This window comes from Aphelocoma coerulescens, chromosome 1A, assembly GCF_041296385.1.
Source record: "Aphelocoma coerulescens isolate FSJ_1873_10779 chromosome 1A, UR_Acoe_1.0, whole genome shotgun sequence".
In the NCBI taxonomy this organism is placed as follows: Eukaryota; Metazoa; Chordata; class Aves; order Passeriformes; family Corvidae; genus Aphelocoma; species Aphelocoma coerulescens.
In genome coordinates, this window is record NC_091014.1 from 13,689,891 (window position 1) to 13,717,531 (window position 27,641).

The window sequence follows — 27,641 nt, forward strand, 5'->3', positions numbered from 1 at the left end:
TGCTGTCACTGCTGACTCCCTTGTTATCCTCAAATGAGGAAAGTATTTTGGAAAAAAAACCTCTCTGGAAGATGATATATGGCCCTCTGGAATGAACTGTGGAATTAGAAACCAAGATGTGAACCGCAGGCCCAGTTCGTTTAATGTATCTCCATTTTTACCACTGTATTTTCTGGGTGATGAAATGGACAGAGGTAATGTGTAGGGTGCTCTGAAGAATTACAGAACAACTCAGAACAATGGTAAGCAGTGTCATCATGCCCTGTCATTCCTAAACTAGAGCATGGTTTTCTTTAGAGAGATGGATGCCAGCACATCTGCCACATCCACTTACAGCCATGTGATAACCTGAGGATGTCGGCAGAACTGTCCTCCTGGTCAAAAGGGTGGAGGTGGCACGTCCAGTGACGTGTTCTGACTTACTGAATGCTGTGACTAGCATGCCTAAATGTTGGATGACAACTTATGTGCAATAACAGAAAACACTACTGCAGGAAAGGATGGGACAGGGTATTTATTCTTGCTTCCTATTGCATAAATGTTAGAAAAGCTGGTTTAGCATTCTTGTTTTAACTGTCATAAATTACAGGCAAGACTCGAGAATTTGCTCATCAAAGTTGTTACTTCCTTAAGTCCCTACAGTTCACATTATAGCTGATGAAATATTTTGAAGTGAAATTTAAAATTCTGGTGGCGTGACAACACCCATTTAAAAATTTAAATGACATGCAGAACATTCCCAAGCTGGGGGATGTTTGTTCAAATTAGATCAGCAAAACCTTTGTCATGCTAAACAGACAGAAGAGCAGCACTCACTTGGTTGAGGGTGGGAGGTAGACAGTAACTCTCTTCCAGTTTTGGAATCTTTCTGAAGTGTAGATGGAGCTCTCGGTGTACTGCTGACAGCCAATTGTTGGGGGGACACACTCCTCAGTCACCAGGTGCCAGTCTCTCCCGTTGTTTAGGGAATACTGCAGGTGAACACTGTGGGAATTGCTGTATGGCTTGCTGCAACCCATGCTCAGCTCAAACTGCAAGAATGTGGAGGCTGATACATGGAAATCCCAAGTCTCAGCATAACGAGGTTTTCCTAAGAAAAGAGAGAAAAACAACAACAACAACAAAGTGTACCTTCAGCATATGCTTTCAGTAATGTCATTCAAATTTGTTACCTCTATCTTCACCTTTTTCCAGCCTTCTCTTCCCTGCAGATAACTAAATACCTGGATTTGTCTATACCTCCCATCTTGTAAAACTCGATCCATGTGTAACTGATAGAACAGACTCATAGAAAATGTAGCAGTTTGACGACACATACCAATGTTTTCACTGAACATCAGAGCTGTATCCATAGACAGGCAGTCAATGTCTACTTGACCTCCTTGTATTCTGTACCAGCTTGCTTGTAAATCCACAGTTCCATCAAATTTATCCTGGAAGCCGGTCTGAGAGCTGTCATTCATCCCTATAAGCACATCGTCCAAAGCCCACTGAGCTGAATGCTTCCCTACAAAACCAGAACAGACAGGTTAGTGGAGTCCCTGTAAGTTGTTTTTTCTGCCCATATGCTGTGTTCACTCAGGGAGCAGTGCTCAATCACATAGACTGAGTGCTGTTAAACAAGACTAAAACATTGCTCAAGGATGCACCTGGACTCTAGAGTATGTTTCTATTACAGATAAACACAGGTATTTCTCTCTTCATTTCTTTAGCTTCAGTGCCTTTGCCATCATATGCTCTCCCTCTGTTTGGATGAGATACTCCCTGAGCCCCTAGATTGGAGATTTTCATTTTATGGGTCACAACCTTCCTGCCAATCCCCACAGCTGAATTGGAAAGGCCTCAGTCTAGTTCCCAAAATAGCTTTTGTATGAAAGCAAATAGAACATGAAGGAAAATGCTGAAGGCTCTACATACAGATAATATCTAGAGAACAGCTGTTCTCCTTCCCAGAAATCTCTCTCCTTTTGCTCTCCAGCCTACAGGCATTTCACTTTCCTCATCCTCTCCAGCCCATTTCCACAGCCTTCATTTCAATTCACCTTTCTACTGGCATGCTGAAAAGAACATCTTACTGCATGATTACTGCCCTCACAGGAGAGGAAGAAAAGCCTTTACAATAAATTGGGAGCTTGCAGCAATGTGCCAGGAGTTTTGCCTTGCCACCATGAGGAACGTGGGTCATGGCTGATAGGGCCACTCTGCGCTGAGGAATGGCAGACAGAAGATAGTCCACGAAGGAACTAACATCTTTGAGAGAAGTGGTTGTCACCTGTATGTGCTGGTGTGGAAGGTGATATTTCAACCTCCAGTCATAAAACTTTGCTTTTACTGGAAGCCACAGGGCTGCCATCAGGTGGTCTTTAGAGTGATCACCCTCAGCAGAGACAGATGTCATCCAGATGCCAACAAGGCAAGTACAGGGAGCAACAGGTTGGACATTGCACCACTCACCAATGCAAATGATCATCACAGAATGATGGTCCGTGGTACTCCAGTTGTTGCCCAGCACTTTTTACTAAAGAAACTGTCTTCTTAACTAAATCACATCCCTCTTGTCTATTCTCTTACTGAGTGAGGACAATTAAGTCCAGCACATACAAGAAAATGTATGAATAAAATCAGCCATCAAAATGATAAATGATGTCTAAGAAGCTGCTTACCATAATTACCTGAATGTAAGCTATGTGCTTTGCTCCCCAAGAAATTGCTGTTGAAATGTACTTTGCTATATTTCTGAATATTGCCTTATATTTCTTGCAGATCCAGGAGCTGCTGCTTTGTGCAAAGGTAAGACATTTAATCAGGACACTTTTAGTAGTGGTAATGTGCCCCCATGAGAGGTGGGAACTCTCACAGTGGCTGTAGGAATTAGTCAGCACTAGGGTTTTACTTTCAGCTGAGGATGTGGGAAGTGGCTGAGTCGTTTTGCAGGTGCAGGGAAGCTGGGCTCTGGACCAGACATGGTGGGAGGAGGGGGTCCTGCTTTGGAGTGTGGAGATATTAAAATAGTGAGATGGGAGCCACCAGGTAGGCATATTCAAGGCCAAGTTATGCCTCTTCCAAAACAGAGAAAAAATGAGATAAAGAGTGTAAGCCATTTGGCATCCCAGGTCACTCTATACTCAGGTAAAAACTCTAATCTTTTTTATTTTATTTTATTTTATTTTGTATTCTTTTCCCCTCCCCCTGTCATCACAGCATCTTTGATTTAAACTTAGCTCTTAAATAATTTTACTCTTAAGCCCACTTTTCAGCTTGATGCTATAAAAAAAAAAAATCATCCCCATAGTGTGACTCAGGAAAGCCCAAATATGCTCTTACAACACCCAACTGTTTAAAATACCGTGTTTTTCATGAGCTGAGGTCTGTGCACAACGTGTCTATACTGAGTAGCACTGACATGTGGGTTGCACAAAGCTGCTGAATGAATTTTTAGGATGGCCTTGCTCACCATGTTGTGGCTGCCACCAGCGGAAGGCAGTGGCAGGGGTCTTGGCCTCCCGGGGTAAGTCTATGGAAACAACCTGGGGCTCCAGGTATGACATGAAGTCCAGCTCTCGCAGCAAACTCCAGGTGATCCCATTGTCATTTGTGTATTGAACAACAAGCCCTGTATTTAAAATTAAGAAAAGCAGTTAGTGTGGCTGTGCAGAGCAAAGAGGTGGCAGTTCACCCTGTACTCAGGAACTCCCAACCCCCATTCCGTGCACAGGCCCTTCGACATCTGCCCCACCCTTTAGGCATCTCCTGGTCCAGAAGCATTTTGTGGAGAAAGTCCTACTGCAAACATTACATGGGTCACCAGTCGCCACATGAGATCTTGACTGTCTTCATCAAACTCAAAGGATCAATTTTTTTACACCCTCAGGGAAACTAATGATCATACCACAGAAATGATAGGAATAAAGTGATTTTTCTTTACACAGTATTTAGTTCATGTTGGATATCCTTGCAGTTCATGTGGAAGACTAAGTTATAATTCTGATAGCTGGGTTCACAATGCTCCTGCTATGTATGCAAGCTCACAGCATCCTTGGAAATTAATTATCATAATATTTAGACAATTTAAGATAGTCTTTGTATCCTACACACAGTATGGCAAATACTAGGACACAACAGAAGCCCAGCAGAGCTCATCAAAGGGGATAATACAAGAAAGAAGCCCCTGTGTATATTTCTTCTCTTAAAACTCTTTTATATTGGAGTATGTTCAAAGATAATGGAATTTTCTTGTGTCTTATACTGGTGCAAATGAGAGGAGACTCAAACCCTTGGTGTAATCCATGCTTAAGATGACAGCTTTCCTCAGTGAGTGAGTCAATGTAAATGCCAAAGGAAACAGTCCACTGACACTAAATGATTTATACTGAGAGGAAAATTAAATCTTCTCACCTATCACATCAGTGGTCTGTCTTCATGCAACCAGACCACTTTACATGGGAATCTGCTCCCAAAATGCTGAACCTTCTCAAACACAAGCATCAGTCCTCCACCCCAGTAACTTTAAGCATGTGGGTCAAATAAGAGGAGATATCTGGGAGAGATGAATTTATTCAGACTAAATAAATTTTCAGCTGCAGCTTTATAATTTTGCATTTTGGGTAAATCATGCATGAGCTTGGTTTGGAAGGCAATTTTTTATTAGACCCACTGGTGTAGTTGAGAAGATGAACAAGTTTTCAGGCACACAACTCTTCTTCAGGTCAAAAATGGAGTTATCATGAACTTGAATTTAATTCCTTTTATTTCAGACCTAATGAAAAGTCCTGTGTAAATTGTAAATTTACCTGTTTTCCAACACTATCAAGTAGTCTAATAAAAGCTATTACACCTTGCCATGTGAATGCTGTCTTTCTTAGAGCATCACAGCTCCAACAGTTACTCCTACAGATGGATCACCATTATGTTTGGTGTAACTAATTAAAAATAATAACCTTAATAAAAAGTAAATAGCTTTCTGCAACATTTATGAAAACTGAGGAGGTAATTGATTTATGTTAAAATAAAAATCTTTTTGATTTTGTATAGGCAGCAAAAGGCAAAAACACTGCAGAAGATGCAAAATTAAAAAGGGTTATTATAAAGAAAAGGGGCTTTACCTTCATTCCTGGCTCTTGGTCTACTGCAGGAGTTACCAACAGTCTTGCTTCCAAGTTGTACATAAAATTGAACCAGCCTTTTAAAAAAACACAGGATAGAAAAGAAGTGTAATCATCTTCTGATAGCACAAGATCAGTCAGGATAATTTGCCCCTCTTAACTAATGGCATTTTCAGTTAGGCCATTATTCCAGGCTTATTGATTAGGGAATATTCACAGAGAAATCAAACGTGAACGTGGTAAATAGTGAAGGACCCAAGACAGAAGAAAGTGATGTGGTTTATTAATCCTGTGCCTAATAAATGTGTTTTTGAGTGAGTAGCAGAATTTAGCAGTTCCATCTCACACAAGAGGTGCAAAATCTACAAAGCAGGCAAAGCTGTTTCTTACATCAGATCTTACCTTGGCCTCTTGTAACTGGAAATTAGGTGAAGCTTTAAAATACAGCATTAGAGTTGTAATAAAATTATTATATCCTGCTAAACCACCAATCCTTTTTAGACCCTTAAATTCTTGATGTAAACAATTTTCAGTGAAATGAGTTCACTGAAGATTTTGTGAAGTAGGCCCTTTGATTTTGAACCTATACATTATGATTTCATTGAATATTCTCTTGTTCTCACATCATGAAATGGTGAAAAAAAAGTTCCTGATCTGCTTTTCTTGCAACCTGTCCTGTAGTCAGTGCTTTTATAACTTCCCTACCTTCTCTTATCCCTGTCTACTCTAAACCATGGCAACCATTGCATCTGAGTCTCTGCATGAACATTTTTCCGTGTATTCAATTCTTCCCAAAACTACTTCCTGCAATCCTTCTGATGCCACAAAACTCCTTGAGACAGGATTTCTGGTTTTATTGACAGAACTCTGGACTAGTCTGGAACATCCCTGTTTAGCTGTATTTGAATTAAGTATTATTCAATCATTCTGCTCCAAAATACTGTTAATTTTTTTTCCCCAATCTGCAGCCATGCCATAGTATCCCTGCTGAGCTTGTGTTTATTATTGTGACTCTGTGGTTTTAGGGTAGTTTATATTTCCTCTTAGGTACACACTATTGTGCAATATAACAACAATTAATTTCAATTAATGTCCTGCTGCTCACTCACCAAATTTCACTGCATGTCTCAGGCATACATCTGAGTCTTACTGGGTCATAACTAAGGTAAAGAGCATTGAGATGACTGAGAATGCCACCACCCCCTAATCTGCACATTCTTCACAGGTTGTCTCCATTATATACCCAAAACAGCACCCGAGAAGAGCGGAGAACCTGGACTCACAACCCCACGAAGAGCTTTTGCATGCTGCAAGTTGGCAATGCCATTCTCCTCCTTGCTTCCTGGCCAGTTTTTAAATTAGGATGATAGAAAATCAGGCTTCATTAATTCTGTTGCATGTAGATAACTTCTTTATTTAAAATATAAATATTGAGGTGCATTTTTGGCACTCAAATAATTCCCCACAAGGATAACTCTTTTTGCTTTAGAGGATTTGGTCCTAATTTGTAGTAATTTTGGTAAAATCACAGACAAGCTACATGACTACAGCCAGAGCCAGTAAAATGCAGACAGGATTCCAATTTCCCTCATCCACTGTTACATACACAGTATCATAATTCTGATTCTAAATCCAGCCACGTTCCAGTTCTGTTATCAAAATCTAGTGTCTGACATGTTTTGTATATCCATCGGGTCTAGGACAAGCCAGAATATCCTCATCAATCTCATTGCTAAGATAACCCCACAGATAGCTCAAGACTAGTCAGGCTCACAGTACTACACACCACTTAGCCAGGTAAGTTCTATTTGTTTGCTGCAGCTCTGCTGTTGGAGAAGTGTTCAGGCAATGAAACTCTACACAGAAGCATCAGAGGTGAATAGATTTACAGTCCTGTGATGAAATTCTTTTATTCTTGCCAAATGTGAAGATCGTTAAAAAGCAAAACCAAAGACCAAGAAACCCTTTTTGCAGAGGAGTGAATCAGCCCATCTGATCTCTAAGTGTCTGACCTAGAACAGCTCCCTGGGATGGTTGCACAATCATTAGCAATGGAGCCTATAAAGCAGATGGGAGCTAGGTCAGCTAACAAGCCAGATGTCACCACTTGGAACAAATATATATATATATATATATATATATATATATATATATATATATATATATATATATATATATATTCCATGGTTTGTTTCTAGCTGCCAGGTAGGCACTGTGTGCAAATGCTCCCACTGAACAGATAGTCAAGAGTCTCACAGGCCATAGAAATGGGAGGCAGGAGCTCATCAGCAACCAAAATGCAATCATGTATCACATTGTCAGTCAGAAGGATGGAAATACTGCTGGTGAAATTGTGCCTTTGGTGTGTTGGGCACGCAATAGGGAAGGGATGGAGAGACTCCAGGGGGTTTCTGAAGTGTAGGGCAAAAAAAAAAGATCGTCTGGGTGAAATGAACTTTGACACTTACAGCTCCCTTAGTGCTCCGTGACATTCTCTGATGATACCACTTAATGTACAAACTAAAATTTGAGTGGTTGTTTATGGTCATTGGCTCCCAGGGACAAGCTTTAGTTCGAAGTGCCCTGTGTGACACCCAGGTGTGGCAGTGCCCTGTTGGGCTGCTCCCCTAGGCAGCACCACACACCTCAGGCTGGCAAAGCTCAACCCCTTTGGAGCACAGCAAACCAGCGACACCAAGCCCCCATGGACCACGCTCTGCTAGGAAGAGAAGGTGAAAGGGAAAAGGGTCTTTGTACTTCAAAAAAAGAAAAAAAATTCTGTACATTCCTTACATCAAATTTACATTTTACATTCAAAAAGCTGTAACTGATGGTAGGGAACATGCATAGGTAGATCTGCAGGAATTCAGAATGAAAATAAAAATTTAGTGTCTTGCAATATTTTTCAAGTTTTCAGTCAGGCTCTTCCATGCATGATTTAACAAAACAAGATCTTAAAAGGTCTGGGAAAACACTATTAACCTGAAAAATAAGCAGCTTAAAAATCTACTGCAGGACTTTCAGCCTTCCTATTCACGACCCTCAATCCACATATCTGACAGTATGTCTTTCAAGGCATATTTTCCTGCTGTTTACTCAGTCACCAAAACCTCCCAACCAAAAAACCCTTGCAAAAATAAAAGAGAACTGTGCAGGGGCTAAGATGACCCCTAATAAGATAACTGAATTCTATGCAAGGCATTATTGAATGCAAAAAGTAATACCAAAATGGGAAAAAGTACTTCCCTTTAATCTCCCCTTTCAAGTGACATTAATTTTAGCTCCAATAATGAAAAAAATTTCTAGGCTGAGGAATTATTTTCTTTTTAGTGTATGGGCCTTTCAGTTAACCCTTCACACTCTCACAAATTTAGTGTGCCTTTGCTTCTAGAGAAAAAGACCCAGTTAATGTTATAGATGGCCTCAAACATTTAAGTAGGATGCATCTGTTCAGGGCAAGATGTCTGAGGCTGAATATCTGAGTTATACAAGGCCAACCCAGGCTGCCTTACAACTAATGAAAGAAAGAAATACGTGTTTCCAGAAGAAAAAACACTGGCCTTTGCTAGCTGCTATTTCAGGATGAGTTGTGTTGCCCTTTTGAAGCTGTTCTCTCTTCTGAACTGAAAAGCAGCCTGGGGTAATTGCTGTAATCTAAGTCCATGTTCTGGTCAAGCAGCATCTGGTGGCTACTACCTTTGAGCACACACTGAAGAAAGCAAAAAATCCACATTAGTCCCATTTGTGTTTGAGATGACCACTATGTTCAGTCCAGCAAACAGCCCAGGGATGTGGCTTCGAGCTTGAACTGTTCAAGGGAGTTAATCTGCTCACTGTGATGCTTACAAAACAAATAAAGTACTGATTTATTTTGACATAACAATCAGTTCCAGCAGGAGAGCAGGTCACATTGTGAACATGTGGTCAGAATAGAGATCTTAGTTGCTCTTACCAAGCGTCTCTCTGGCCATTTATGTTTCTGAGGCAGTTTTAAGACACCAGATAACCATATTCTTGTGCAAAAGAGAAGCAGTGGTATATTAAAAATATCAAGAAAGAGCATTGCTCAGAATTTTGAAACTTCTTTTGGCTTTTAAAATGGTTCAAACTTTACAAAAATGGAAAGCTATAAATATGAATATCTGGGATAAAAAGTGGTTTCAAAGTAATATTAAAACTAAAGGAAATACTTTTCTTTATAAAAATATTTTTCCATGAAAAAAGGAATAATGCAAAAATACTGTTTTGAATGTAGACTTCTTAATGAAGTAGTCTAGACTACTTCCAATATAATGCTTCCCAGGATTAATAACACAAGATTTGAAGACAGTGGAATAGAAGTGCTTGCATCTTCCCAGAGTTCCAGGGCAAACATGTACTTGTCCAAAGCATATTTGTCAAACAATTAATTAGTTTAATTAATAACTAATTTACATAATTATGTAACTATGACACATATTTGTCAGACACCCAGGGGACAGAATAAAGGCAGCTGGTGCAGTGCTGTGCAGTGCCAGGGAGCAGCTGAGGATGTCCCCAAACCCACAGCCCCCACACTGCCCTACAGAGCCCTGCTTGCCTGAGCTGGAGAGTGATCACAGCAACCAGGCCAGTCTTTGCTGAGTGATTGCATAAATTCAGTAATGGAGCAAATCATGGCATTACTTACTCTGAGAGCAGTATTTGTCAGGAGAAATATATTTTATTAAGCTAACTGCCAAAATTGTAGGGTGCTCAAGGTTTCAGGTGCCTAATCTCTCATGAGACTGGACGAAGCAGCAGCAAACTCCAAGCTAAACAGTGGTTAGAATTAACAGCCCTTTGTTCATCCTAATTACATTAATCAGCTAGGCAATTTGAGAGGAGAGGATAATTGCTACCAATGGAGCAGGATTCAGTAGCAGCAGGGAGAGAGGTGAAGGCTTGTTAGCCTCTTGGCTACGCAGAAACAATTCCCATTCCATTCCTTAACACTTCTGACAAGTGGAGTATTTCACAACATCTGGCAAATAAACAACAGCTCCTTGCTATGCCATCGTCATGCCTGCAATTCAACACAGTCAGGGGAAAAGGAGCTTTTCTCTCCAGCTAAGACTCTCAGGCAGAGTCTTAGGTTTTGTGCATTCTCAAGGCCATGTCTTCTGCCTTAGAATACAACGCAAACTGTCTTCTCAGAAGGATAGAGAGTTAATATTTTAGGTTATTTTATGCTGCTATTCCACTGTTTCTAACCTAAGTATTCTCTTTCAAAAAAAGGAAATATTACACCAGAATGAACAAAAAAAGTAGAGTTCTTGTACAGGTTATGATTACCAGAAAAAAACATTTCCCACCTTCTCATATCCACCCTTGCAGCAGGGCAGAACAGAGAACTTGAGCACACAGGCAATGGTAAGCAGCAGCGCTGAGCACTGACCTGATATTTGTGGTGTCCAGGGGAACAGTCCTCGCCTCCCTTTTGCCAGGTCCATTGAAGTACAGGGATTTTCCATCACTGAGCACACCACAGCCTGTCCCAACCTGACCTCCTGTTATCTTGTACCAGAGAGGGCTTAGCTTCCTCTCAAACCTGTCGAACATCTCACTGTGATTAGGCACGTTAGACACACAGGTTCCATGTGATGCTTCAAGAAAAAAAAAAAGAGGGAGATCCTTTGGTGAAACTGCTGGACAGAATAAGGGTCAGATACAGTACACTGGCACATGGTTCAGTTGCATCCATATGTGACAAAGCACCAGGATTTTCTAAGAAAATGCCCCAATGACTGGGTTGTACCTTTTTAAAGCCACTTTACAAATTTCTGTAGCAAGAATAAGCTCTCTTCCTCTAAACTCTAAGATGGCTTATTTCACTAGTTGAAAAATACCCACTCTTTATGTTGATAAGGCACTTTTTTTGCAAGCAGAAAAATATTATGCTTTTATTTAATTTTAGAAAAATGGAACAAAAGGTGTTAGCTCACTGCTTTGTTGGTTGAGGGTTGAAAAGAGTGCAGTGTGCAACTGGTTGTGTCAATCATTTTTCTTTCACAGGGTTTGCATTTTGGGTTTTTTTTCTATTTCAGAATAAAAGCCCCTGAAACCACAAGTGAGCAGAATTTTCCACAGAAGGGCCTGTCAGAACATATGTTCCCTCCTGGTCTTGTGCCATCTGATGGCCAGGGGACTCAAAAATGGCAACGATTTTTTTGAAGATGATCCAAAGGCTTTTAAGCAGACTTTTCAGTTTATAATATTTTATTTTGTTTTCTCTTTTATTTCTAGTCCCTTCCCATTCATACAGATGGTGATGTTCAAAGATTGCGGTTGCCAAAAACATCAACGGTGTCCGCTGCCTTCAGCTGCTCTGCTTTGCCTGCGCTGAATTTTATTTAACAAAACAAAAAAGATTCCTGTTGGCAGCCCACGCAATATATGTCATCATGTATTTTTCTAGAATATTGGAGAGGAAACAAGAGGCCAGATTTACAGCTTTAACTCAGCCAGTGCTTGCTGTAATCCCACCTGAAGAGGGTTGTCTTACCCGTGTAGCCCAGGTCACAGAAGCAGACCCCTGAGACGCAGTCCCCGTGGCCACTACAGTAGTTGGGGCAAGGCTCAGAGATGTAGACGCCGTCCAAGCCAAAAGGAGGCACGCTCTTGTGGGAGCTGCTCTCCTGGATCCAGCGGAATCGAGTCTTACTGCAGAGAAAAAACAATGGTATTACTACTCCCAGCTTCAACAGCTACTACTCCTTGCTTCAGATTAAAAGGACCTTTTCCTAAACTAGCCACTTGCAAATAGGATGCCTGTATTTCTGTCATCCTACATTTTGTGTTACATTGCTTCAGGATATTTCTTCCAGACCTTTTGGCTGCATTTTGACTTCCTCTGTTTCTCTGGCCTGTATCCATCAGTGTGATGCAAAGAACAAATACATGGTTTTATCACTAGATGTGACTTTGAAGATGCTTTTTACTACTTAGTTCAACCTGAACTGCTAATTAAATGTTAAAATCCCTCAACTCTTACAATACTTTTGAAAGCAACTCAGTAGCAGCAGCAGTGCAGAGTTTATTACGGGATTGCACACTTTTGAGTAAAAGAACTTTAAGCTAGTTGGTTACAAGAAAAAAAGCCACTTTCTAAATGGAATGGCAAAGAACATGTCTTACATGCTGAAACCAGTCTGACCCATCAATCCCAAAGCTAAACATCCTGATAGTGAGGTGGAGATGTGGTAGACCTGGTAAAACACGGATGAAGGAACAAACAAGTGATATTACTAATAACTTATCTAAGGCTGCTGAGCTGACACAGCTGGCCCAGAGACATGATTGACAGTCAATCACTTCCTACTATAAAAGCCTAGCCCAAATTTTAATGGCAGGGTCTCCTGACATACTCTTTCTTGGAGTGGGTGGAGATTCCTCCCTTGGGTGGGGATGCCCCTCAAGGTTAATCCTCAAGGCTGAGCAAGAAATTTGCCCACGATCATTGTATGGGTGAGTAACATCAATCTCTACTTAATAATTGTTTTTGCTAGCTACAATACAATTACTTTAATACAACTGCTTCAATGTTGCTTCATGGTGCACTACATTATAATAGTTGCTATAACTCCAATACTGTGTAGCAAATAATTCTGATTAAGATCTTCTTGCCTAATTGTTACCATAATAAATAAAAATATTTCTATAAATAGATCTAGTTTGCCATCCTTAATCCTGCAGGACAAAGTTGTGTAAAGGTTCAGTTATACCTGTATAATCCTTTGGACCTAAACCATTAACAAAGTCTGGGGCTAAGATTGGATCCAGCTGCACCCAGGCTCCTCTCTGAGAAGGAGTTTACAAAGCACTGGGATCCTTTCTTGACCTCATTAATCATTAGGAGGCTTCTTTAGTAAACTTTGTCTGAAGCTCCCACTCTGCCCACAACTCTGACCCACTGCATAGGAGACTTGTTGAAGAAGAAATATTTTGGATATTAATTTCCAGTCTTTAACTTTTAGCTGAATAATTTTACAGGAGCTACAGAGAGGGGAACAGATTTAAAATCTCATTGCCAATGTAATGGATTAACTAAGATCCTCCTTGCTACTCTGCCCAAAATGTAATAAACCTTTTGCTTTTTCTTTTTTGCTCCGCACTGGGATTTGGTAGGTAGGTGATCATCGTGCTCATCCTCTGTACCAAATAATGAAGTGGAATGCTCTCTGGTTGACCCATGAACCATGATTTCCTAAGTGACCCACAACAAACTCAGTTCTCAACATGCCAAGACACTCATTGCAGTCACAATACTTACATTTTTAATGTATTAGCATGAGCTTCTTATTCCTGATCACATTACTGAACATAATGCCAAACAGATTGCTGCTATTGATTCTGCCCTGCTTGTTTTGGGTAAATCAAATCAGCTGGTGTCAGATCTGTGCAATTTGGCACCTGCCTTTATTGGCTAATTACTGAAGAAAAGACAAACTTGTTATGGTACACACTGCTATTTCAAGTCCTTGCAGCAGAGGCACTGGCTCCCCTGATACAAAATAAGCCAAACACTCAAATGGATTGAGGACGTGGAGCCCGTGGCAGGAGGATGTGTCAGAAAACCAGAGGCAGCACTAGAGAAGCTGCCTGGGAAGAAAGAGGCAGGGGGACATGGCCAGGGGCCTGGTGGGATGGTTGTGCTGGCAGCACTTGGTGTATCCAGAAAATCAGATTGGGGTGTTTTACTGCTGGAGTGAGACAGAGTAAGGGGAGCGAGAAACTTCAGCCAAATCCAGATAAGACTGAGAAAAGCCTTCTGATTTCAAGGTTTATTTGTGTCTTCCACCATCTGATGTTTTCTCACTTGTATCAATCTTATGCTGAGGTTGTGCTTGCAAACTACCATTCTTCCCTCCTTTGCCTCTGGCTGTCCCGGCTGCCTTCAGTGACACAGCACATTATGCATCAGCTCAAATACCTTGCTAAGATTTCTTTGCCCAGTGGTAACTGGAATTAATCCTTTTCAAATGGCTTATTTAATTCATCTGACTTATTACTCTCTTGCTGGCGCCTCTGACCTGATATGGATAAAGGCAATGAAGGGATTGATATCAAATTAAAATGTGCTGGGTTTCTCACTGCTTTGTAATTTAATTATTTATTATAGACCAATCTGACACCTTTAAAATGGAAAATTCTTACTGCTTTGGGCAGCACAGTATATTTTCCCCAGATCTGCTGTATTTTAACACTGCTTTTATTCACAGCTTTGCAACTTTTTCCTAATGTACCATTCTAGAAGCAGCTAAATCAGCTAATCCACGGGTCCCACTGGCATCACTGGTTTACAATGCACAGTACCTGGCTGCAAGTGACCTGGGGATAACAATAGTAATTCTTGTCCAATCCTCAAAGTCTCCCGTGTGGTACACGGAGGGCTCGCTGAGCTCACGGGAGCTCCCCTCGCAGCCCTTCATGCCCGGGGACGCGGGGTAGCAGCCCTCCTTCACCAGCGACCAGAAGAGCCCAGCATCGTGTGAGTACTGCAGCAGAACGGGGGCAGAGCTGCTGTACTGGTTGGTGCAGCCAATGTTCAGCTGCAAAAAAACAGAGAGTCAGAAATTATATGAAAAACCTGCACTGTTATTAGTATTTACTGGCTGCAAACCACCTTCGATTTTTTGTGTTGGGAGGCTTAATGTTCTGGGCACTTGCACTGAACCCTGCTGGCAGACAGTGACTGATGCTTGGAGTCTGTTTCTTACATTTATATGACATTTCTCAGTAAATATTCCCACTATCCCTTCAATAAGGTTCATTGCTGAGTTCAGCAGACAAAAAGGTGCAAAGAACTGTCCAAGGGTCCCTGTGCATAGTAAGCCCCAAACAGCAAACATTGTGCAGGCACCTGCATGCCCAGGAGTGGAAAGAGCTGTATCCTCTGGGATTCATCCCATCTTCAGCCCAGTGTGCCCAGAGGATCAGCCTGACTCCCAGGTTAGCCCTAACACAGCCTTGTCAGTGGCCTTGCAGGAATGATGTCTGGAAGTTGGCACTGCAGTTTGGGCCCCCAGAATAGAGTAAGATTGGATTAAGTAGAAAAATGCGTATTAAAACATGAAATGAGAATGCAACCAAAATCAACTGCTGATTTGAAATTTCAGTTTCATTTTTCAAGCTATCAGAAAAATATTAGTTTCCCCTATTTTATTGTAGAAATTCTACTTGAGCTGTAGAATGTAAAATGTAAAACAAAATCATTCATGTAAAATGAAATAATTCTGACAAATTACTGTCTTTGAGCTTATCAATGCAAAATTATTCCAGTCTGCTATTTAAAATGGAAATTTCACACACTCGCGAAAGCATGCAAATAGGACTAACACATTTATGTGCAGGCTGAAAAGCTTTCCAAAAAAGTAGACATTCAGTCCTGAAATAATAGACTTTATTAGGAAGAACTCACTGTTCTGTGACACATTCTTATGTTTTGTATAGTTATGTTACATTGTCAAGTGCTTGAGTGATGGAAGGTATATGAAACATTTTTAAGTATTGATTTTTTTTAACCTAGACAATTTTTAATTGCTGTTGATCATCAAACCTAGAGAACGAAGACTTAATTGCTGAAGTACAGGAAGGTGGTGAAGAGGCAAATAGCATCTTTTCCAGGCTAAATGGTATTTATACATTGAGATATCCTTGGGTTGTAGACAGTTTAAAGTATAAAACTCACAAGGAAATTGTACTGAAATCCCTCAGTTTGTATAGCACTTTATTAGCATATCTTTTAGTTGAAATTAGATTATTTTACAAATCCCAGTATTTCTAATGAACTTTCCTATTTATAGAACTGTGGGAATTATATTTGAAAAGCTGCCTGTAAACATCTGATCTCTTTAATAATTCCACTTGTAAATTATTCAGTGTCTGTATCCACCAATTATGTAAGGACGATGTATTTGTGGGGAGCTCATTAAAATTGCATTGCAACCAACTTCCAGAATTCACCAATGGGATTTCATTATAAACTCAATAAAATTTTGATTAGGGTTCAGAAACAAGAGCTTGTCAAAGCAAATATACTTTCTTTGGAGCCCATATTCTGACGTATTGTCAGACCACTGAAATTTTTGTAAGCTCTTTAAAGAAGAAAATGCTAATTGGAGCCTATATTCATTGACACAATAAAAGTAAATTATATGAAAAAACCCACACTGGAGTACAGAGCAGCTTGTAAGTCCTTAAATAGTTTAAAATACAAAAAATATACCCAAACCACATTGGAGCTTTTGTACATTCAAAGCCCCAGACGGGATAAATCCTTTTTCGCTCGACAGTGCAGTAGCACTTCCTAGTGCTGACTTGAATATAATGACAGTCACTTCAGCCCACTTCTGAAATGTGCTGAAGAACAAAAAGCTTTAAAACTTCTCCAGAGGGGTAAAAATGCTTTCCTGCACCAAGGCTTTGGCTATTCTTCCAGAAAGCAGGATGGCATTTTATGCTGTATGAGTTCATATGCAACAATCTAATATATCACCTTAGTTTGAACTGCGGCCCCAGTGGCATCTTGCAAGTATTGGCTAAGGGCAGTTTTACTGATATTCTTGCACAGATTTATGTTTAAGGAATACCTTGAACTGCAAGACGTATCCAGGCTTCAGAGTTAAATCTCGAGTCACTGCAAACCGGTCTCCATCTGATTTACCGAAGAGCATGGCAGAGGGGGTGGCAGAGCAGAAACTTTCATTTTTGGTCATCCCTTCATTGGCCAGCATTAACCACACACTCATCTGATTCATAGGGTAATCAAATGCTGGCTTTTCATAAAAGTTCTGTTAGAAATGAAAATGAAAGCCAGAGGTATTATCACCTTGCAGTGTGACTTCAGAATAATTCCCAAAATTATGAACTTTCAAATTTTGCAATTTTTATTTCCTGTAATTAAAAAAAAAATTAATTTCCAAAATTTCAGTCTTGACTTTTTGTGGAGACACATCATTACATCCTCTGTCACAAAGATTAGGAGTCTGATGATTCTGTGAAAAGACCCAGGCTATTCCCACACAGAGAGGCAGCTGCAAACACTACAGCTGTCTCTTTAAATAGAACCAGTATTTTCAAAGAAAATTATATTCAAACAAGTCTCCTAACAGGATAGTTCCTGTTCCGTGGGGATGCCCACAGCCTGCTCTTGCTTATTACCTGTGGTAAGGTGGGATTAACAACAGGAATGATGTGCTTCTGCTTCTCTGACAAAATGATGATGTCGTCGATGGCCCACTGATCGTACCCTTCCCCTGAGAACACTGGCTGCCACCAGCGAAACCTGGTGCAAGGTGTCTTGGCTGCAGCTGGCAGCTCCAGATAGACAAACCTGAGGAAGAGAAATTGAGCAGAACTTCAGAGAACGCAGTCTGTAGAGAAAGGTATCACTCAACAGGGAAAAGAGGCAGGAATGCCAGCATCTATCTTACGTGTACAAGTCCTCAGTAATTTGTGTGTCCAGAGAAGGGCAGCAGAGCTGGAGAAGGGTGTAAGAGAGTAATTCATATGAGGTGCAGCTGAGGAAATTGGGGTTGTTTAGTCTGGAGAAAAGGAGGCTCAGCGGAGACCTTACTGCTCTCTACAACTGCCTGAAATGAGGCTGTAGTAAGATGGGGATTGGCCTCTTCTCCCAGGCAACCAGCAACATGAGTACATTGCCTCAAACTCTGCCAGGGGAGGTTCACGTTGGACAACAGGCAGAATTTCTCTACTGAAAGGGTGGTTGGGCATTGGGGCTCCCTGGGCTGCCCAGGGAGCTGGAGGAGTCACTATCCCTGGAATTGTTCAAAAAACAACTGGATATGGCAGTTAGTGCTGTAATTTAGTTGATATGGTGATGTTGGGTCAAAGGTTGTATTTCATGACCTTGGAGGTCTTTTCTTAATGGTTCTGTGATTCTGTTATTCTATTTTTCCATATATCTAGATTATACACTGCATATCAAGAAGCCTTCTTCATCCTTCTTGTCTGTGGAGAATGTAAACTCTTTAAGACAATGTCTAGTTTTTACACTCTATTACTTATATTGCCAAGCACAATAAGGAACTGATTTGAGCTCTCTAGCTTTGAATTAAACTGTTCAGCTGATCCATGTTCAGCAAGTCTTAATGTTTTTCTGATGCCAGGAAGTAACAGTGACATATGCTAGCAAAATTAATTTCTTATTCTCTTCTGCTGATTGGTCCTATTTGTAGACAAAAGCATCCTTCTGGTACAAAGCAATAGATTATGTAGCAGTTTTCTTTGGGTAAAAATATTTCAGCCCTCCTATACAGATCTTTGTAAAAGAACTTCAGGTCTCCTCAGTTTGCTTTATGTTCAATTTAAAAACACCTTACAAAAATGATGTTAAATAAATGTTCAAGTTTCAAGCCTAATCATACTTATGTCAAAAAGTATAAGAATTAGTTACTTGCCTATTTCAGACATGTTACATATATGCATTTATACACACAATCCTTTTGTAACTCTTTCTTTATATCACACTTTTTTTGTACCATGGACTCTGCTTCACTTGCCAGTTAGGCATAGAAAGGAGAAGGAATTATTCTTTTCCAGAGAATTCCTAGATTTATAACTGAAGAATAAGGAATTGGAAAATAAGATCTGGACCGCATTTGAAATAATAGAAAAACAAATCTGCATAGCTATGTTCAGTAAGGACCATCACTCTTCATTGCTCAGGAGGGCAAATGTTTTCTCTAAAAATGTATTGTATAGTCCAGTGATGAAGCTTTCACTATTTAGCTTCTTTGTTGGGTGTGTCCTGTAATTTTGACCAAGTAGAAACTAAAGCACTCACCTAGTAGTTGAGGGAAAGGGGGTAGCTGTAGTTTGCCTGGATTTTAGTAAGGCTTTTGATACTGTATCTCACAGCATCTTTATGAACAAGTTGTCCACCTGTGGGATGAGCGAGTTCACAATGTGCTGGGTAAAGGCCTGGCTGAAGGGCAGAATCCAAAGGGCTGTAGTGAATGGGGCCACCTCTGCCTGGTGACTGGTCACCAGCAGTGTTCCTCTGGTTCAATCCTAGGGCAGTCCTGTTCAAGGTACTTATCAATAATCTGGATGCAGGAGTTGAGTCCACCCTTTTGCTGATGATATAAACTGGGAGGTTGACTCTCTTGAGGATCAAGAGTTCTTGCAGAGGAATCTTGACAGATTGGAGCACGGGGATTGATTCATGGGATAAAATTTAACAAGTGGAAATGTTGATTCTGCACCTAGGATGGAGTAACGCTGAGCACAGTTGCAGATCCCTTCCACCTGAAATAGTTCTGTTCTATTCTATTCTATTCTATTCTATTCTATTCTATTCTATTCTATTCTATTCTAATTTTCTATTCTATTCAAAATTCAAGAATTTTATACTTCCAAGTGCCTAGATTACCTCTAGAAAAGAACAGCCTGCCAAGTTACAGAAATCCTTCTGAAAGCATTGTTCATTGCAATGCAAAATGACAAGATGAGAAGACAAAATAATTTGTATGTTGAAAGACATGGACTACAGGTAATAGAAATCATGTTAGCACCTCTGCAGACAAATAAAATTTAAATTTTCACTGACAAGGCATCTGACAGCATATTTGAATGGCTGAACATGATTTCTTCTCCTCCTTAAATATTTATTTAAAAGAGCTTTTGCTTCATATGACATTAATACATGTTCATTGGATCTGAAACCAGAGTCAGAGGAAATGGAAGATTTCTACACCTCTTTTGGGTAACTTCTTTATATGCTTGCTATTTTTTTGCAGATATTAGCATTTTAGTCATGTTTCACATAGGAGGTAAGTAATAGGGGATTTTATATTTTACTTCAGATTTTAAGGCCCACTTTCATTATACTTTTCATTCCTAGTGACAGGAGTTTACTATGCCAGCCAGAAAAAGTTTCTATATAATGATGACTTTTAAGCATTATAACTTTAAATTACTATTCATGATTTCATAAGTTGAGAAATATATATTTTTTAAAGCTGATGCCACATGTATTAATTATTTTAGACCAAAATTCTACCTGGGTTTGCTGAAGTCAGAGAAATACATTTCTGCTAGTAGCTGCCAGTTGATCCCGCCGTTATTGCTGTACTGCAGCAGCACACCTTCTTCTCTGCTGTCAGGTTTATTGCACGAAGAAGTCTCTCCTCCAATCTGGATGTAAAACTGCACAAAATCCACCCATGTTGTGTCCAAATCCCAGCTTACCAACTGTCTTTTTCCAGCCTACGATACAAAGAACAGAGGGACAATAATAATTTTAATTATGACACCTTCACAAAGAATAGGCATATTTAAAGTCTGTCACAGATGAATATTGCACACAAAACTACACAACATTGACTTTTGTTTCAACTTCACTTTTTTTGTCTTTCAATTATTCTGCTTGGCCATCCTTTACATCACCCTGCTTTGTCCCACAAGAATTTTTATTATTAGATTTCAACACACAATGCAACTTCACTTTCCCAAGCACAATTTCCACATAACTATTTCATCTCATTCCTTCAAGGTCCCAAGTACTTTCAGAAGACAAAGAGCAGGTGCTGGATATCCTGAATCAACCAGGGATAAATTTTTAAGTATTCAGCTTTTTATTGATAGTGCATAGAGCAGTAAAAGGCCATTTCTCTAGTCTTACTTCCCTGGTCAAATCTTGCACTGTACAATGTTACCTAATCACCTGAAATCAGCTCCTGTAATACCTTGCTTGAAGCCTATCTCCCACACAGGAACCGGGGAGTGGAATTTTCATCTGGATAAGGTTTTTTTCCTACACAAAACTATACTCTTTTCCTAGTAAGCATTGTAAATCAGGAGTCTCTCAACTAAAACCTGTGGATATGGTTTCAAGTTTACCTAGGCATAGTTGAGAGAAACAAATAGACTTGTAAGATTTCGTAAACAGCTTTTCCAAGAATGTTTTTGAGTTTAGCAGGTCAATGTGGTCGCTCTGTGCGTGTTGGCAAAGGAAGACAGAGCATATTCATCTAGAAAAAAGCTTTAAGGTTTAAGAGCCTTTTATTGTAACCAAAATTATCCCATACCCATCTTCGCTTTGTGCCCTGGTGCTTAAGGCTGAACTTGTGGACTTGCACATCAACAAGCCTACAAGATGCTGATATGGGATATGAAGCTGCCTGTGACAAGGCAGGACACAGGATGAGAGCAGTGCTCCCAGAGAGGTGACCTGCATGCCCTGCATCTGGCACAACCCTGCCCCAGCACAGCATCGTGCTGCCACAAGGTTTTATAGGTAGGGCAAAGCCATTTATGTACAGCTGGGAAGAGGATGCAGGGATCATATTTCTGCATTTATTAATGTAGCAGGAATCTAGCACCACCCCCCAAAATGGAGCAGGACTGTCATTGTACCTACTGTTTCTAATTCCCTTAAATAACCCTGTGTTTCTGTCCATCTCTAAGCATAAGAAAGTACAAAAAAGGGAAACCAGGGCTAAGTTATGACACGTATAATTTAAGTAATGTTTATGTTCTTCTCTCTAACTTGTACATTTACGATCCTTATGACAAATTTCCAAACAAACTTGAGATAGGCAAAGTGATGTGATCTAGCTGGACACAAGTAACAAGATTTATGAGCTGAGATTTAAAATATCATCTGTGTTTTTTAATAAGGTGATAGATCAATTTAAATCCCATTCCATTCATCACCTCTTTCTTCTTTCTACACAGTTGGGGGTAAACCCAGCATAGATAAATGTCTATTGCTTTCTTTCTTAGAACATCTTGCTTTGCTGGTATAACAGCCTGTGTCCTGAGCTCATTTGTAGACCCTACGAAATAGGCCACCTCACACTGTGAGACTGATTTCTGGAAGCTGAATACATGGGGGTCTGAAGCTTGGTCGGTAAAACCTGTGAAGAATCCTTTGACTCTGAAAAAGCTCATATGGGATACAGCCATACTGTTTCAGTCTTAAATTGTGCCTGTTGTTGTTGTTTGTTTAAATTGTGCCTGTTGTTGTTGTTTGTTTATTTGGTTGTTTATTCCCAGCTGAGACTGGAATTCCCTCCTGGATGGTGCCATGAGAGTGAGATAAGTCAGCCTTGGATGCAGCCCTGAGCTTCCTGGTGCAGCCCCATGTGGCTAATGCTGGCCAAGGTGACGCTGATAATCTCTGGGTAGTTTGCTTTCACAGCTTCAATTGGAGACCCACTGGAATTTGAAATTATCACCATCAAATTAAGTCAGTAATGGGTAATAAGGATGCAAACACCCTTGCTGTCCCATGGGCAGGTATGTCCTGGCTGGCTGGGGGCATCCAACATACTGACCTGCAGTGGGCCAAGCTCTGGCTCTAAAACCATTAAAGGTGGGTTTTGCATATCTACACCCCACAGCAGCTCTGCCTGCCAAAGGGGTAGAACAGAACCAGGTTAATTGAGAAAGGGCATGAGTGACATAAAGCCTCAGAGGAATTGCAGGGGCTAATTGAAAGAGCTCTGAATTGTGAACACACCTGCAATTGATTAAAATGAGTTGTAAAACAAAAGATAGAGGGTTGTCAGAACAAAGCCAACATTAATTCTGGCAGCAGTAATTGATTATGGCAGCAAACATTAGACATTCAAATAAAAAGTGTCTGTTTGAGCAAATGAAAAGAAATGTGAATATGAACTCCCCAAAACAATACAGAACTGTTTGGCAATTATAAAAATAATTTTTTATTACCTACCAGCATTAGACGCCTTGAGAAAGATCTAAACAGAAATTAAATAAACCACCTTCTGTTGACAGCACACAGACTGCTGCTACTCAAGAAATGAGTGATAACCTAACACTTAGAGATCAATAGAAAGAAGCCAAGAATTTCTAAATGAGTTTTTCACTCCTCCTTAGCAGGAATCAGAAGAAAGATCATAGCAGGTTAATTCTAATTTAGCAAACTACTTTTGAGAAACTTGGCATAAGGAACCAAGCCAGAAGGAAAAACATCTAACAGGGAAGACAATTATATAAAAAAAATCCAATTATCACAATTAGCTAGTTATACAGATTGGTCTGTTATGAAATTTTCAGTGCAGAGCTCTATTTCCAGGGGAGCTGGATGTGAGACTATGTAGGAGTGCTGAAAATTATTTCATGGGTTAGATTTTTGTAATGAGGTAAACAACGCACAATTACCCAGCGTTGCATATTGGGTTATTCTTCTGGGACTAATCTGGCTCTCATGACAGCAGTGCCAGTTTGATCAAACCTTTAAAAGAGAAGCACATAGCTGCATTTATACTCTTCCTTTCAATTAAGAACAAAACAAATCTTAGGACTAGACCTGAGGAGCAACAATACAAAAATAAATCTATTATTACAATGCATAATCTTACGTCTGGTCATAAAGATCTCTTTTTATTTTAGCTATAATTGCTACTAATTATCAGAATTCCCTATATCGTTTTCCCATTCTACTATTTTTTGTCGGCAAAGTATCCAAGTTATACAAAAGAATATTCTCCTTCAGGTGAACCATTTTCTAACAGCCTGAAAGGATGGTTTTTTTCACTAGTTTTGTTCCTGTGACCTCAAATTAAGCTTCTTGTCCCCTGGAAAGGCAACCTTTCCCCATCTCTTACCCAGGACAGTACAGAAGAAACAAATGGGAGCTGCTGGATGATGAGAACTGAGCCTTAAAAATGAAAATGTACAAGTAAGACATTGTGAATGTACACACTTCCCAGCACTCTGACAATTTACTGCCTTTCACTACAGCTGCTGTTTCTTGAATACAGAGTGCACGTGTCTTTCCCTACCTCTTTTGATTGCTTTGTTCTTTACCTGCAGAGCACAGCTGTGCTGTTTAATGCACTTCTAATATTGTGTGCAGCTTACTGCCACCTCCCTTTTCTTTGCCACATTATGCTCCACAGAAACCTACAGTATGTGCCTTTATCAGTCTCCCAGCCCTCTTTAGTACCTTATTGAAGTAGAGTGAGGAGCCAGATGAGATGACCCCACAGCCTTCCTCAGGCTTGACGATCTCTCCCCCAATAATTTCCTGCCACTCTGTCTTCAGGGTATCTGGGTTCTCAAAATCAGACATGATGGTTGAAGAAAGGGGATTTTCAGGCTGACATTCAGTACCCCGAAACCCTGAATCACACCTAGAAGGAAGCGTAAACACAACACTGACAGTTAAGGTGGTGCACTGACACTATAAAATTCAATGTGAAATAACAAATCATTCTGGGATTGCAGTTTTGTATCATGGAAACAAACCAGAATAACTGGAAAATGGGAAAACCCTGTATCTTTTTTCTAAAAAAAAAATCCTGTGGTGTCCAGAAAGTTTGAATCTGGCAGAGAGTAGCAGTCTGTGTCCTCAGTGTAGCACCCATTCTGACAGTGGCTGCCAAACTGTCAGAATGGCAGTGCTGAGCTGGTCCCTGGAATCCTTCTGACCCAGTGAAGCAGCTCTGGCCCTGAGCTGGGGTCCTTGTGCCAAGGGCCGGAGGGGCCACCAGGACACCTGCAGCAGGGCAGCCCTGTACCACTGAAAGTTCTTCCAGTGCTTGGATCTGACAAGGATACAGGTTCTTGGACACATTGGTGTGGAGCAACTGGCTGCTAATGCTGCCTGAATGGTCAACCCCTTGTAGAGCTTCTATTTTTTAATGTTTAATCTAAAAATAAGAACAACAGCCAAGAAAAGGAAAGTATGGAAAATAGTAGGGTACCTAAAGTATCAGAAGACCATTGCTCATACCTGCAAATGCTTCATACCTGCAAACACCGTGGTCACACCAGCCGTGCCCGCTGCACATGTTGGGACACTGCTGGCCAATGTAGATGTTGTCCAAGGCCCACTCATCCTGGGCTGTGTAGTAGCACTGACTCCAGCGGAAACGTGTGGCACTGGACCTTAAAACCAATAACAGCGCATTAATTCTCCATTCTTTACAGAACGGTGGGAAAAGAGATAAAATGTAACTAAAAGAAAATGACGTTGGTATCACAATCACAGCCCAGGCTGCAAAGGCTGACACAACCAAAGACAGATTTTTGCAAATTAACTTCCTAGATTATGCCACTTGCTGCACAGGTCTATAAAAGGACTTTTCAGTGATTGATGACATTTCTGAGGAAAAGCATATTGCAGAGATGTTGCAGGAATTTTGAGCATTATTTTAAGGTAAGCTTCGCTATGAATATTACTGGATTTTTACTGAGTGATGGTTGCAAAATTGGAAAGGTGTATCTAGAGCATGACTTTGTTTTCTATATTTTTGGTCACAGTTAACAGGTCATAAACCGTGTAAACAGATTTCTCCTGATCTTTATTGTTTAAAAAATTATTAAAGTTCTTGAGCATAAGTGAATACCGACTATTTCCATTCAACAACAGTCGACTGTTTTTTCTTGGATATAAAAATTTCTTTTTGTCAGGATGATTCTAAACTAGATTTTGCTCAAATATCACTGGTGACATTGAGATCACAAGTTTTTGACAAAGATCCCGTGTCATAGCACCTATTTTTTTCTGCACTGTAAATAGCTTGCTCTTGCCCAACAACTCAAAATCTGTAACACCCAAGGTTTGTGGTGGGGAATCATCAAATTAAACTTCTTGCCTAACTACGCTCTGCATATTTGTAATATTCTTCAAGCACAAAACCTCACTTTAGCTTCTCATTTCTAAATAGTTTATCTTCAACAGCTTGTTTTTCTTTACAATAGTGAATTCAGCTAACATTATCCATTAAAAAATGCTTACTGCTGGCCCTTTAGGAGATTGTCCAATGCAACATTGACATTTTCCATGGGAATGACTCCTGCTAGCCAAACCCAGCCTGACACCCATCGCCCTCAAAAACCAAGGCTGGAGAAGAAAGTGAATCACGAGAAAAGCAATTTTTGTCATCATCAAGCCTCTTCAAGCTGCCCTGCCAAACTGTGCACATCCAGCAGGTTACCAACATTGGCTGGTGGCCACGCCCAAATGGGGGGCACAGAGACTCTCCACTCCACTCATGTCAGGATGAGATTAAGAAAAATAGAATGCATGTGAAATGAAACAAAGATGGGAAATTGTTCATCATGATGGAGCAAAAGGGGCTGTGCTGGCTGCATGATGGGTCTGGGTAAAAAGGGGTGGTGGTAGCAATGTGGGCACTGAGGCTGAATTGCATTGTTGTGGAGAGTTAGGACAGGGAAAGCAAGGTTGACTGAGGAGAATTAAAAATCCAATTTTAAAATGGGACAGGCCTCTGTCTGGCCAAGGGCTGGTTAGGGGAGCTGAGGATGAGAAGCAGGCAGTTCCTATTAGAAGCTTCTTTTTTAGCTTGTTTCTGAGCCATATGGTTACTTTATGAGGCACAGGATATACTGCTGTTATTCTACTTCAAGATACAAAGCCCTTTCCCCACCCCAATAATTTAAGTAGAATAAGACTTACTAAAATGAATATTGTAAAGGTGGCTGAGCCACCTGCTCACATGTATGGAAGTGAAAAAATGAACAGAGCAGGCCTGTGCAGCTGAAGTGGACAGAGTGGCAGAGCAATTAGCCACTCTGGCACATATAAGAAGTTCGGTACATGTGTGGATAAATTTTTAAAACACCAGTTTTCAATTTCTTTAAAAACAAGTGAAGATGCCCAAGGGCTTGATTTTTAATTGAAATGACCCTTGTTGCCTGCTTTAAGTATCTGTTTGATATTGCAAATACTGTAAGCATTTTTACAGCACTCAGAGTTAATCTGTAGGGGCAAATCTGCTGATTAAATACTCCCTCAGGATATAATGTATTGATGGGTTACATTACAAGAGCTATGAATTATCCATTAAAAGGGTACAATGCCAGTAATAAGCACACGAAGGACTTCCTAAGCTTGTGCAGGCATAATGGGCAGTCAATATTTACTGCAATTATTTACTGTTTATTTTTGGAGTGCTCTGAAGTCAGCACGTCACTTTGGTGCTGAGGTTCATGTTTACATCAATGGCACCACAGAGAACCCTGACAGAGGCTGTAGGCTCTGGAAAGAACAGTAATGACTGGTGTTAACTCTAATGTTGTAATGCTGAGGAAAATAACAATACTGAAACCAAAGAATGATGTTAGAGCAGGCAAACACACCCCCTGTGAACTCCCAGCACAGTAAAATTGTGTCATGTTATTTTCCCAGGTAATAGGAGGGAGAGCATTGTATTCGGGCATCTGTTTTGCATCAGGGACAGAGTATGGGTGGAGGTGGGGTGTGAGACCCTGCAGCCCAGGGGTATTTACAGCAAACTGGGGGAGATTTACAGTGATACAGAGGCAATTTCACCGTGCCATGGAAGTCTCATGGTGCCCAACAAGCGGTGGTGCTCCCTAGAAAGAGCTTGGTGTGGCATTGATGGCATTGCCTCGGCCGCTCACTGGCTGCTGACAGGTGCAAATGACCCTGAAGGGTGGCTGTGCAGGTGCATGAGGGCTGGTTCTGGGGCACAAGGCTCACACTGACCTACACAAACAGTGGGGAGAGCCAGGCCCTGTGCGGTGACAGAGAACACC

At 40.5% G+C, this 27,641-nt stretch overlaps 1 protein-coding gene and 1 long non-coding RNA gene across 4 annotated transcripts in view; one reads left to right on the top strand and one right to left on the bottom strand.

Moving 5' to 3' along the window:
- RELN (reelin) overlaps window positions 1-27,641 on the bottom strand; it is a 276,304-nt gene that overhangs the window by 51,905 nt on the left and 196,758 nt on the right. For all 3 annotated transcript variants that reach the window (XM_068994382.1, XM_068994372.1, XM_068994390.1), the window contains exons 23-34: window positions 24,867-25,004; window positions 24,061-24,247; window positions 20,146-20,351; window positions 17,283-17,454; window positions 16,712-16,912; window positions 14,436-14,671; window positions 11,626-11,783; window positions 10,519-10,726; window positions 5,103-5,179; window positions 3,455-3,613; window positions 1,319-1,507; window positions 817-1,090 (exon numbers count right to left, since the gene is read on the bottom strand). In XM_068994382.1, coding sequence (XP_068850483.1) covers window positions 817-1,090; window positions 1,319-1,507; window positions 3,455-3,613; window positions 5,103-5,179; window positions 10,519-10,726; window positions 11,626-11,783; window positions 14,436-14,671; window positions 16,712-16,912; window positions 17,283-17,454; window positions 20,146-20,351; window positions 24,061-24,247; window positions 24,867-25,004 — 2,205 coding nt within the window. The remainder of the gene's footprint in view (window positions 1-816; window positions 1,091-1,318; window positions 1,508-3,454; window positions 3,614-5,102; window positions 5,180-10,518; window positions 10,727-11,625; window positions 11,784-14,435; window positions 14,672-16,711; window positions 16,913-17,282; window positions 17,455-20,145; window positions 20,352-24,060; window positions 24,248-24,866; window positions 25,005-27,641) is intronic.
- LOC138098133 (uncharacterized) lies at window positions 14,548-16,769 on the top strand. Its single transcript, XR_011146544.1, has 3 exons — window positions 14,548-14,610; window positions 15,649-15,754; window positions 16,693-16,769. It is a non-coding gene; the product is annotated as an uncharacterized lncRNA (long non-coding RNA).